Source organism: Tyto alba, unplaced genomic scaffold (assembly GCF_018691265.1).
Source record: "Tyto alba isolate M040663 unplaced genomic scaffold, T.alba_DEE_v4.0 Super-Scaffold_9, whole genome shotgun sequence".
Taxonomy (NCBI): Eukaryota; Metazoa; Chordata; class Aves; order Strigiformes; family Tytonidae; genus Tyto; species Tyto alba.
In genome coordinates this window covers 21,744,858-21,758,761 of record NW_024881330.1, presented here as the reverse complement: position 1 = coordinate 21,758,761, position 13,904 = coordinate 21,744,858, and the positions used below count along the sequence as shown (strand labels likewise).

Genomic DNA, 13,904 nt, shown 5'->3' with positions numbered 1-13,904 from the left:
ATCCACATTGCCAACAGCACTGTCATCTAGTGGAGGAATCTAATATAGCACTGTACCAAAAGATGTGTTAGTAAAAAATATTCTGCTAGATTCTTTTATAAACTTAAATTACTGATAAATCTTACTAGAAGTCATCATCAATACATAATCCACATAAACATACCCATCTATATTAGCACAATGATATCATGGTGGTTTTTATTGCACTTTTGTCAAGCTCTCATGCTCTGCATTTTGATATTATTAATCTATGCCCCCTGTGTAAGCATCTAGAGTCAAGAAATGAGGAAACTGAGGTCTGTATGCAATTCATGTTAGGTTAGATAAATACAAGCCGAGATGTAAAAAGATAATGAGGACAGATATTCCCTAAAGTTTTAGGCCCTCCAAATCACGGGCTTCTGTCCTGCTCTTCCCACCCATATAATGTCTCCTCACAGTGCTGTGGTTCCACAGGCTGCTCTGAATGAATTTATAGATGAGGAGGTAAAACATCCTGAATCCCTGCAGCCTTCAGGCTGCTACTAGCATGGACAGGAGCATCAGGTTCCCTTGACTGACCAGACCTATTTATGAAACCTGCAGTGCACGACCGAAGAAACCCGTCCCTAGAGGGAATTGAGGCTTTCAGACACTGTCATCATCACCATGATTTCTAAGTGGCCAGTGAATAGGAGTCCTGGTCATGTCATGACATGGTCTGTAAAAACGTGGTGTGATCTCTGTTGTAGGATTTCTCATCTAAATAGCTGGTAAAGGTTTGCAGACTATAAATCAAGGGAGAGGAATAGCAGAGCATATAGTGTCTTGTACTGGTCACATAATTTTTAATGCAATAATGCTGTCCTGGCCGTCACTTTGACCTTGGAGGTACTGTACAAAGGAGAAAAAAGTTTGCTCTGGGGAGAAGAGAAAGTCTCAATCCCAGTTGCTGTTCTTCCATACTGCTTATCTCCTCTTGGGCCCCATAACACACACACACACAGTTTAGACATCCTATTCCAAGAAATTCACCCATGTCCTGAGGGTTATGGCACGCATGACAAGTATGACACTGATGCTATGTTTGGTTTTCCATGACCCTTTCTCCAATGACATTGCCCAAGCATAAAAGAATTAGGACTTTTACCTTCTCTTCGTGCATTACTTATCACTTTTGCTGCAGATTTACTCATTACATGAACTACAAAAAGAGGGCAGTTTACAGCATTTGCTATGGTAATTGCTCTTTGTGTAGCTTCAGCTTCCACTTCTTCAGGACGACACAGCTCATGCCCCTCAGGGCCCGTTATTCCCATTGCCAGCATCTTCTTTGCACCCTGAACACCACACAAAAACATGTCAGAGTCAGTTAAAATGCAACCATGGTCCCATGAACATGCTACCAACCAAACGGATCCTAAAGCAGCCACTGCAGCTAGTTTGAGGAAAAAACAAGGCAGTTATGATTTTTTTCAAGAGAAGTTATTGTTGTGTTATCTGAAATCCAGTATCTCTCTCAATAAACACAAGTCTCATAAAACCCGAGTGACTTCAGAGAACACACTGCCCTGGCTGGCAGGGAAAAAATCACCACTGTTGAAACCCCTACTCCTTTCTAAATATGTACTCTTAAATGATTGCAGCCAGTAACTGAGATGACAGTACTAACCCCTCACTGGAAAAAAAAAAAAAGGAAAGATCATTCCTAAGCACAAAGATACACATCCAGAGCCTCTGAATGTGGCTCCAAGGTTTTAAGAGGCATAAGATTTTGTTCCTACTATATTCCAAGAACTTATGCTTTGCTGATTTGAGATTACTTAGCAATAAATTCATTTTTGTTATGGGAGCTGAGGCAGAGTCAAAGCACTATTGACTAGAATATCTGAAGAAACTCAAAGCTACCAGTATACTTATACTCCCATTGCCTTCACACGGCACTGAGATGGCAGTAGCAAGTGTGAAGTGAGCCTAACTATGCTTAGAGGGATATTGGGACTTGTGTTCATTCAGTGAAGCTTTCTCTGTACTTCTGGATTCATTCCTGTTAGATGAGCTAACTATATTTGGAGAGATCTAGGGTCAGGCATCACATACCTGATGTCTAAATACTTGGCTGAGTGTTCTCCTTTTGACTTGGTCGATGGTCAAGCTCTGACTATTGCTTTCTTTGTCAGTCAAATATACATACAGCATTGTAAAGTTACATATTATACTGCAAGTATATCTCTTGTTATAACAGGATCATTTGCCTCCTGTCTACCTTGAACCCAGGACTCCAGGTTACAATTTCTTAGCCCTCCACAAGCATCTTTTAGGATCTTGAACAAGATGTTTGTCTTCAGTTCCCTGGAAGTAAAATAGGGTTGAAAAGCCTTCCCCTATTATACAATGATGGTACGAATACATCTGTTGAAGTGCTTAGGCAATAGGACCATTGATATTCCTGACTTTGATGGACAAAATGTCAAATGCCTACCTGTGCAATTAGCTCCCCATTCTCTGCATGGACTTGAGCAACTGCTCCAAGTTCTTTACAGCAGGAAAAGGCTGCATATAACTCCTCATCATTGACCATGTATAGATCCTTATAGGCCATAAACATCTTGAAGGAGTTGACACCTTTGTTTTGAACAAGACTTTTCATTTCTTCCTTTACCTGAAAGACAGTCATCAATTTTCAAAAACCAGTGATATTACATTTTGCCTGTTAATAATTTTGTATAAAGGAATTGTTAATATGAAGGGTGAGCCTTTACTCACCCATCAAGCATATGTTCAGTCCAGATGGCCCAAGTCACATATTTAAAGACTGACTTTTACTATTGCTCTTGTATCAAATTGATTCTCAAAGTATGTAAACCAGTACCACTGCAGTGCAGATAGTGGAGGGACAAGATAATTGCAGGAAGGGAATGCTTTTTACAAAAGATAGTGAAGCAGAATTTTATTCCAAATGAACCTCCTGATGTTGAAAATACCCAGTCCAATGTTACAATCAATGTACCCAACTTACATAGTATGGAGATTTGTGCAAAACTGATTTTCAAAATTGGATCGTATTAGGCTTCAGCTTCTGGCAAATAACAGGGTGACAGAAAAAACCTTATCTCCTATAGCTTTGTCCTGACTCTAAACAACACAGAGCCTCCTGAATTATTTTGCTGTCAAACAAAATGTCTCTAAAATTCTAGACACAAGTCTTCTCCATTTTTTTTTTTTTTTTTTTTTTGTATGCAGTCCTTGATAGGATTCCCTGCTTCTTCTAGGGTCTGTGAAGCCCAGCAAAACATTATGTCCCAGAGAAAGAAAGAAAGATGCAAATTTTAGATCAATGGTTTCTTGTACAGCTGGTTAGCTAGAACTATCCAGTACCTAACCTTGGCTCTCCCTTCCCAGTAAAAAGATAGTGACAGTAATTGATGTGTATCTATGATGCTATTACAATTTCCATGGGATTAATTAGTTTCAAAAAGTAAAACAGTATTTTTCATCTCTCTAATAACCTGGCTGGATTAGCACAGGAAAGGTGAGAGATTGATAGAAAACTCAAGGAAGTTTTCTAGACTTATCCAGAAGAGGGATGGGGGCATATCCTGAGTGGGAATTATCAAACAAATAAATACCTGACATAAGGTCCTTCTCTGGCACAAATATAGAGGCATGTAATTTATTTTCTTCTTTATTAATTACTATGTCTAAGGGGAGACATTGTAGAGAATGTAAGTTTTTAATCAGTACTTTAAATCCCGAAGAGATGATAGCTAATTAGAAGGTCATGAAATATCAGTCTTCTTTACCCAGGTCTTTTACAGCTACAAACCATCAGACCTTTCCATTTCATTCAGTCTTGCCCTTTAAAAACAGTTAACTTCTTAGCATAAACGAGAACATTTCATTGATTTACACCTCCATAGTTTTATTGGATTTTTCAGTACAATTCAACTGATCTCTACTAAGGCTGTTTCAAATGCACTTTCCTCAAGTTTCACTGGAGAATTTATTTTATGTCTTTGCTTTGAGCTAGAAGTTGCAGTCCATCTATTTAGTGCTTAGTGCACAGAATACCAAAGATGGGGTGTTTGCAGAGTGAAGGTTTTGGTTTATATATTTTAAAAGCTAAAAATAAGAGGAAGTACTCATATTTAAAAATGGAATTTACTTAATATATCTATGTACTGATGCATGTTCTCCGAGGATCCAAAGTGGCCATCCAAAGTGTGGGTGAGGTTCAGATAGATGTCAAATGCCTGAAAAGTTAATTTACTCAGTAAAGTTTTCAAGCTATCAGCAAACATTTGCATAACAAGGACTACTCTCCCATATGTAAATTCCAGAAAGGTTTTTTTAGATCATCTCCTGTCCAAGTAATTATTGGTTTCAGTTCTGCTTTACTTTATTACTGCAGTCACCCAAGAACTCTTCTTTTATAAATAAAGTTAAAAGTACCATATTTTCCATGTATATCCTTTTCATGTATATTAAAAACAAAACAAAAAAACAAACCAAACCAAACCAAACCAAACCAAACCAAAAGACCCTAAAGCTCAACAGCAGTGTAGATTATCAAGAGTTCAAGTAACAAAAGGCAAAATTTATGAAACCACCTATAGCCCCCTTTGGCCTGCCTGGTCTTGGTCTTGCACAACTACCTCCTTTAACTTTCTGCAGTATTATCTAAAGATACTGGCTATCTTCAGACTTTCTTTAGTTTTTCAAATACATGTACTTTTAGAAGGATGTGGACTATTTCAAATGTAGCTTTTATACATAAAAAATACTATTACACTGCCTGAAAGCTATATTTAACATGTGAGGGCTAATTCAAAAAAGATGTGGTACCAATTTATGGAACTGAAAATCAGCTATTGTATCTACCTTCTTGCTCCACCACGTAACTGCCACATGCAGAGCATAATCACAGCAGACTTTAGGATCTGCCCAGCTTTTCCATGTATCAAAGGCTTCAGTGAGAGAACAGCCTTTCTGAGGAATGGCAAAGTCAATGATCATAGTTGTTCCTCCTGCTATAGCAGCCTGAAAGGAAGAAAGTTAGTATTTAGCAGAGAGAATGCAAATTTCCTCCCAACCCCTCTGATTCCCTGTGCAACAATTAATCTTGAAACACTGAAAAACTGAAAGCCACTGAAGTTTCTCTGAATAAAATCTGAACTTGCAAAATTACTGTGGAGATTAATTTCACTTCCTTTGAGAATGATGTTCTCAAACAGGTATTCAGGAGAATCATGGGGCAATTCTCAGACTGAAGGTTAAGTGTTAGCACATGTACAAAATCTCATCAAAGATTTGGAGGTGAGTCTGCAGCATTCGTGCATCAGTGATTTCCCTTAGGTGGATGGGATCACCAAGAAAGAAGAGCAACAGAAGACCAGAGTCAACTTGAGAAATTCTTCCTCAGAGTCTACATAGTCAAGAAAACAAGCCTGCATGACAGGAAAGTATTAAGAAACAGATACACAATGAAAAAAAAAACAAACCAAAACCCAAACAGATTCAGCATGAAAATCCCCAGTCTAACACCAAAAGGATTTTTAAAGTGTTTTAAAATTATTTTTCTTACTGACAGGGTATCATTTAGTAAAACTGCATAGCAGGTTTTTAAATAGTATGAATTATTTACATCCTTTATACAAATATTTACAAGTAAATAAATAAACAAAAATCTTACTTTATGTATGTTACGAGGACCAAATACTGCTTTTTAAGCAATAATTTTCACTCTCCTTTATAGACAATTGAAATTTATTTTATTTTCCTTTGAAAGATCATTGTTAGTCACTCTCAGAAACCAGATCCTTGACCAACAGAAATTGATCCAATATAGAAATTCCTTCGCTGTAATTGTTGTAATCTTCCAAATTAGCCAGCGAAATCCTCTGTATTGCTCTGAACAACATTCCCTTGCATAACAGTTACAACCAATTCAGATCAAAATACTGACAGTTCAAATTCGTGATATATTACTCTTATTTCTAGATCAATCAGTGTCTCCCTTCTCTTCACTTTGCAGTCAGAAGCAAAACTGTAAATACGTCAGTATATTTTGCAAAAAAAAAGAAGATTGGAGAGTGATATAAATATTTGTGAATCTGTGATGAATTCAGAAAAACATTTTCTCCAAGAGTTGTTCAAACTCAAATTCTTTCAACAAGACTGATTGGCTTCTTATTTGTTAAACAGGATTTAGAGTTAAAGAATATTTATAAACTTCCAGGAAAAAAAAAATATGACGGGTTCCACAACTCCACTCAAAGTCGCTTTTTTCCCTTAACATCTTTTTTCCCCTCTCTGTAAAGAGAGGTATTCTGTGCCTTTATTTATTCAACTGAATAGGCAAATCTTAACTAATAATTGTAGCATATTTTGCAATAGTTGGAACACAACTCTGTTTCCTCAACTCTCTTGCCAAAATATTTGTCAGATGATGACCTTCAGTAAATAGCTCGGAACATTTTCCACACTTTGACCTGGGTTAAGAAGGTCTACAATATCTAACTTTTTTGGCATCTGATCACTAGGCTGGATCTAGAGCCTTCTTTTAGGCACCAAAGTATGCATACACAGGCTCTGTTTTGCAGCTTCCCTGTCCAATGCCTCCAAAAGTTACTCAAAAAACCCTCAAAAACTCAAAAAACTATTACTTTTTTGCAAGTTAGCACACAATTTATCTCCCCTCCTTTGGGATTTCACAGTGTAGGCACCTAAATCTGATTTAGTCGGTATCTATGGTTCTCTTTAAAGTGAACGGAGGCACTTTAAGAAAGAGATCACTTACACTGTAAGGAGGTGCCTGAAGAGAAAGCTACAGCCATTGCTGTTTCTTATACATGTTTCTCCTGTAAGACAAAATCATCTGGCTCCAAGTCACATTTGTTTGATTTCTCTTGTGGTGTCAAATTTCTAAATACATTGTTGATAATTAGTTTACAAAAATGGTCTTCACAGAGAAATAAAGTATTGTTGCAGTAAATGACAAAACATTAGTATATATTTGTGTACTGGAAATCATGTAAACTAAATATCCAGAAATCAAATTCTGTATTTCATTCAGCCAGGAAACATACTTTGTGACGTCTGTAGACAGGCAGAAAAGACATTGTAGGCTTTTTTGTTTGTTTGTTTGTTTTTGTTTTTGTTTTTTGTTGTTGTTGTTTGTTTGTTTGTTTGTTTTGTTTTGTTTTGTTTTTTTTTCCCCTCCATTTATTACAAAAAACAGTGTGAAGATCAAAAACTGCTTGTGGAAGCCATTTCAGTACCTATACTTTTTTTCCAAAAATATTTCTTATCTATGGACATCTGAAAAAAACAGCACTGTTAGGCCCATATAATAACAGATTCCCTCACTTCTATCAGATAGCTATGGAACAGACTTAGTTTGGGAAAAAAAATGTACATGATCAAATTTATAATCCCTTTCCAGCTATCAGTTCTGGAGGTGGAAATTCAATGCTGCAGCTTTCCTTTTATATCTTATCTTACGTTTGACTTGGAGAGACATATTATGTTTGACATAGCAGTCATTTTGCTATGGCAGGAAAGATCTGCTGTGATGGACAAAATAATTTTTTGTCAGAGTTTTGCAGAACAATTACAGTCTATTATAATAAGCCACTATAACTTTTGTACTCATTGAGAAGAACAATTCTAGCGCTTAAAACTATACAGTGTAATATAGTTCAATTCAAATAACAGCAGCAATACCAGCAAATCTTTCTTGAGTTGGAATAAATATTGTTATTGTAAGAAATATGCCAGTAATTTATGGATAGCATACAGGTCATTTGTAGTCCTCCCTTTAGTATCCTGGGATCAACATTAAAAAAAGCCAAATCTTTGTTAGAGTGTGGAAATGTAAAATTATTCCACTAAGATGGTCTAATTTGCACTCTCATGACATGGTGGGCAAGTAAGAAAAGAAACTTCTTGTTAAAGAATGGGGTCAATCTAAGCAAGACAGCAAACTTTAAAGGTTCTTAATAATTGTGTGGTTACTACACTGCACCATTTATTAAAAGGGGTGGAATTTAACTTATTTCAACTAATTCAAAGAGGCAAATTAGTATTTTGCATATCAGAAAAATGTACATTAGCAAAATCCATTTCTTCAAAGAGTTGCACTATTGCTTTCTGCTTTTTTGCAAACTTCAGTTCTGCTGTGGGAGGGACAGGGTATAATAGGTTCTCTGAGGATGTTGTCTAACAGACAAGCCAAGTAAGGCAATGTGATCCCTTCTGTGGGCAAAGGATTTCAGACTGCACAGCAAAGCTCTTAGAAAACTACCTTACAAATTTTAGGGAGCTCTGAATGAGTATTTTTACTGTATGGAGATGATGCAGAATACTGTTAATACTAGCAATTGATACACTGCTAATGCAGGGAATGTAATTAAATCAGCTAAAAAGCTGAAAAAAACCCCACTCCCAAGTGTGAAACTGGGAGAAATGAGATACTTTTAAAAAGTGTGTTTGAACTGGGATTTCACTGAGAGACGCAATAAGGTCCAAAGCAAATGACAGAAGAAAAGCTTGCATTCCCCCATTCTAACAGAGGAGAAAGATCAGATTACCACAGAAGTGTTCCCAACGCACTGGGAAGTTAAACTGTTGCTTTAGCTAACCTTTGCTCAGAAAAGTATGAAGCTTGTTGCATGTACCAATGCAAGTAGTGGTCTGCTTGGCAACAGACAGGGTAAATGACTGTGCTTTACACTTGCCACCTGCAGCCAGAAAAATCTGTGAAGGAACCCAAATAACATAGTGGTTGAAGGTGGACCTCTGAGTACCCCAACTACTTATTACAATGTCCCAGCCAAGGGACAGTAACAGTTACCTGTGCTTGATTCACACTCTATTCTCTCTTTTAAAAGTAATATTAAATAACTAGCAGACATCCCTTTCTGAGAAAGCCCAGATGCACACAGACACACATACGCACACCCACCTTGGTTCCTGTATAGAAGTCATCTTTTGACCTGCTACCCATAAAAGGGAACTGCATGTGTGTATGAGTATCGATGCCCCCTGGGATCACCAGCTTGTTGGTTGCATCCAGCACAATGAGTCCAGCTGTTGGCTTAGGGTTTAGGTTCGGTCCCACTTGCTGCACCACTCCATCTTCCACATACACATCAGCCACCATAGAGCAGTCGTCATTCACTACTTTTCCCCCCTTGATCAAAAGTCTCTGCTGAGCCAGGTTTTGGGGTGGCATGGTGGCCTGGAAGGAGAGAGTGAGGCCTCAGCTCAGAAAGTTGCTCTTGCCAGAGAGTATTTCACTGCCCACCCTTCTCACAGAACAGCTGTTATCTCCAAATGGCCCTAAACACTCACCACACGGTGCTCTTTGACCAGACACAAGAGGAATTTCCCCCCAGCCCCGGCAGCTCCACCCACCACCTCCAGCAGAGCACCAAAGCGCTGTGACCCGGCCGCAGGCTGGGGGCAGAGCGCTGGCATCCTGCCTGTGCTGCTCCAGACTCTGCCTGGAAAAAGTGGGGCCAGGCTTTCAGGAGGATCCAGCTGGATTCTCATGGCACTCGCTCCAGCCTGCCCTGTACACCCTGGGGTTTGAAACATGCAGGGCTGTTTTGAAAATGCGGCCATTCATCAGCTTACGATGCCCACAGGTGACCCAAGCTCTTTGCAACGGGATTTGAGGAAACTAAGGGTGAACTGAGCTCTCTACAGAAGTGGCTGGGGAGACCAAGGGTAACCAGAGGTCCCTGCAGCAGTGTTCGAGGAGCCTGTGAGTCCTGCCCGTGCAGAAGGGCTGTGAGCGTGCAGGGCCAGGGTGGTCCAAGCATCACACCCATCTCAGCTGAGCCCCCACAGGCCGCTATGGTGGGGTCTACACTGGTGCCACAGGACTGAGCCACTGCTGGAGGACACCAGCCATCAGGAACTGTTCCCAAGCTGTCTCTCAGAAGAGGATTTGGGACACAGCCCTCCCCCCCCCCCCGCTGCCCCCAGTGCCACTACTTGGACAATACACTGGCCTGAGAGGAGAAGCCCCTTGGGGATTTCTGGAGGCTGCCAAGGCCTCTCCTCACCCTGTCCTCAGGAGCCAGGGGCACATGGCCGTTTTCGAAGGACCACATGAAAATCATCCTCCGGTAGCTGTTGGCCTGCGCCATCGGCCCCACCACCCCTGCTGCCCCTGCCCGGTGCACTCCAGCCCCATGCCTCCCCCCCCCCCCCCCCCCCCCACTGTTGCCCGCACAACCGCCGGTGGCCCCGGCCCACGCAGGCAGCAACCGCCGGCAGCGCCAGGCCGTGCCCCACTCCTCGCGCCTCCCCCGCCCGAGAGGGGCCCCTTCCCGAGGGCTGGGGTGGTGAGACCCAGGGAGAAAGGGAAATTTGGGGCTTCTTCTCACGGGTTTTGTACGGGGCTGGTGTGACCCCAGCTAGGAGAGGTGGCTTGTGCGCTTCAGAATATAGACCTGGAAAAAGAGGTGGGAAAGTAAAATTAAGGTGGCTTGAAAATGAGCTAAAAGCTGGGAGAAGGGGAAAGACCAGCTTTACACCATCCCAGAGGCACCTGCTTGTTTGGACCTTTCCTGCTTCTCTCCTCCAATAACCCGAGTTTTGCATAGTCAGCAGTGACACTGCCCAAGCATGTCCCTGAATCTGCTGAGCACCAGCATCATCATCCCCTCGATACCTTCCAGTTCAGTGATGATGGCTTCAGAAGACAGAATACTGTCTCTGAGGGCCATGAAAAGGTGCACACTTATACTACCAAAAACACACTTAGACAAATGACACTAATTTTGAAAACACTCAGCTTCCCATCAGCATGTCACCTCTGTTCCTTCTCTCCCAGTGGGTAGGAGAGCAGTACCAGAAGTTTGCCTTTGTATCTGCTCATCCCAAATCATCATCTTATGCCTTACCTTTGTGCGGTGGGATAGAGACCCACTGGGATTCATCAGACCACACAGCAACAGAAAAGTTCAAAACTCATTTGGAAGAGCAGAGCAGAGAATGAGAAGAGCAAAGCGAAGTGCTTCAAGGTTCACAGTGTGCTGAATGGGCAGGAAAGGGCAACCTGCATTTAAAGTTGGTAAAAAGACAAGGGTCAGGATACTATGGTGGGAATTCAGGCAGGAACTCTGGTTCACTAATTACAGTGAATATTGATGAATTGGAAACAGTTTATTTTCAGCAATATGATTAATCAGATGAAGAGCTGTGGGGTAAAGAAGCAAGAGAGAAGTCAAACTATGGTGCTCTAAGACAAGAATTGTGAACATTAGAGTGAGGATGGAGGAGGTCCAGGTGAACGCTGAAATGGAGTGATGGGGCTGTACTTTGAATCTCTGCTGCTGCTGAGGCAGTGTCTCATTTCTCACACCATGCAGATGGGCACCCAAATCGCTAGACTGTGGGGGATTTGGGATGAGTGTGTGTCATGTGGAAAAGTTTCACTTTGTATAAATTAAGTGACCTTGGTTAAGTGAGGACAGGGGGTGGCAAAGTCAAAGGTTCATTCAATCATGTGCAGTCATGTGGGGTGCAGCAGTCAAGTTCATATGCCTGCCCTAATGGGTATTTAATGATTTCACATAGAACAGCATCAACAAATTATTCAGCATTTGTTGGCAGAGGCTTCCCCCTGAAACTCCCAGCTCAGTGCCAAAACTGACAACCTCAAATAGCCACTTTCTTCTTATTTATCGCTGGTCAGTGAATATTTAGTTACTTCTCTGAAATGAGTTTCTACGTGTCAGACCTAGATAATCACCTCCAAGCGTGCTCTTGGGCTAGTGGCAGTGGTAAACTGTTCCTGCTCAAATCCTTCCCCCAAACTGGGGAGAGGATTTGAAGGCAGGCCTGCCACATTGCAGCAGACTATGCTAACCATCAGGGTATTCAGCTCCCTTTTTTTGTGTGTTGTACAGAAAAGAGCTGACATGACTTTGACACCTAAATACATGAAGAGCAGAACAGCACCTCTGTTTCTGAACCGCATCATGCTTGACCTCAGTTTTTCCTCCTCTGATTTCTTCCTGGATAATTTAGACTTTGAGGATCCTACTCAATTGCCTAAACCTTCCTATCTGTAATTTCATACACAACTCAGAGCTGCAGGTCCCAGAAACCAGCAAGGTAATTGAGTGTTAGGTTTTAGAAATGCTTTGCCTACGAAAACTGAATTTATCCCCACGGGGAAGAGTGAGCAAACAGCTCTGTGGTGCTTAGCTGCCAGCTGGGCTTAAACCACAACTGTGCAGAGAAGTTTTCTGTTAAGAAACATTTTACTCATGCTAAAATATTACATAGTATTTCAATGATTTGAGAGACATTGCAGAAAGTCATCAACTGCAAACCTAAACTTGAATCTTATGATAATGCTTTTCTGGTCTGTAGCAAAGCAAATAATCCTAGAAATCTAAACACCGGAATGTCTTGTTTAGTGTACCTATCACAGAAGTATGATCAAAGATTTCTCTCAGTAACCTAATGATGAAGTAAACTGATTTAATTTTAAGATGAAGAACCCTGAAGAAAACCAATCCACATCTATTATTTACCAGAAGAAAGTAAACTCATCAAATTAAGGAATAGGTTGGCAAGAAATGGACAACTGAATTTTAGAACAATCAGAAGACTTTGAGGACATCTTCTAAAAGTCATTATAATGAAGACAAAATCAGTTTAAAGTCTTCAGAGACATGCACACTCACTCACCTCCCTCTGGAACCTTTAACTGCCACCTCCCAGCATAAAATGTTATTAATTTCTATCTTCTGCTGTAATTATCTCATCTTGCTCTTATCCTCTCTTTGCTTTCACATCCTTCCTACCAGATCTTATTTCTGAAAAGCCTTTTTATCACCACCCAGTCTTCAGCTTTTTCTTAACCCAAATATTCTTACTGGCATTTAGCTTCAAATAAAAGTTGGTGAAGCAGAGATGTATCTCAAAATGTAGGAAAAACAATAAAGATGTTTTATGAAGGAAACTAGAGACTGAAGATGAGCAGCGGGGAGAAAGCTCAGCTAATGAAGATATGTTATGGATAATATTTTCCTATTTTGACAACTTTCCTCCAAGGAATTAAGACTGGATCATGAACCAGATTTTCAACACAAGAAAATTAAGAGAAAGGATACCACTGACTTCCAGTAATGCTGGATAAAGCAGTTGGTTTTGGAGAATCATTGTAAAGACATGTCAGCTTGCAGTGAACTCTGGACTTGCAGAAGGGAACGAATGATTATCTTTTCCCACATTCTGGAAGTCGGAAGGACTTTGAACATTCAGTAGGCATTTCTCTGTAATTCCTATAAAGAATCCATAACGCCTGCTCACCTGAGATTTATTTTCACACCCTTTTCTGCAGTGGGAATTTAATACTCATTCAGTAAAATCAGATGGTCTACATGTAATTGCACCTGGAAAGTCTTCACAGTTGTGAGATCAATCAGGTGCCCCTTGTGAAAACTTCACAACTATTTTTCTGAAGTTTCATGAGGTGGATTTGCAGATACAAACAAGTGGTGATGTTTTAAAATTTAATCTCTAAAGACTTCTTCAGTTGTTAGTTTTTGTACTTGCTAGTTTTCCAAAACTAGCAAGTACACCCTACTGGTTTCCCAAAATAAAACAAGGATAAAAAAAGGTTATGAAAGGAATTGAACCCTGTAGTTCCATGTCATCTGTACAATTATAAACATGCTCTCCTTAGTGTACATCCAAGCTCCTAGTGCCAGTCTTTCCCCAAATACACTGGAAATGATGCTGCAGCTCATCAGCACCCAGCTTTGGGCCCCATATCTGTGACACAGAGGAAGGTAGCCAAAACTGTTACATGTGCTGAAGACCATCCTACTTTTTAAAGCAACGATAGTGACTGTTCTCTCTCCATGAGGCTAAGTGCCTCATGAACTTAATCAACA

General features: G+C 40.4%; 1 protein-coding gene across 1 annotated transcript in view; it reads right to left on the bottom strand.

Moving 5' to 3' along the window:
• DPYS (dihydropyrimidinase) overlaps positions 1-10,444 on the bottom strand; it is a 33,971-nt gene extending 23,527 nt beyond the window's left edge. Inside the window, exons 1-5 of the mRNA XM_032987908.2 lie at positions 10,377-10,444; positions 8,945-9,220; positions 4,861-5,019; positions 2,462-2,641; positions 1,130-1,319 (exon numbers count right to left, since the gene is read on the bottom strand). Coding sequence (XP_032843799.2) covers positions 1,130-1,319; positions 2,462-2,641; positions 4,861-5,019; positions 8,945-9,214 — 799 coding nt within the window. The 5' untranslated portion in view covers positions 9,215-9,220; positions 10,377-10,444. The remainder of the gene's footprint in view (positions 1-1,129; positions 1,320-2,461; positions 2,642-4,860; positions 5,020-8,944; positions 9,221-10,376) is intronic.
• Positions 10,445-13,904: the final 3,460 nt, after the last annotated feature.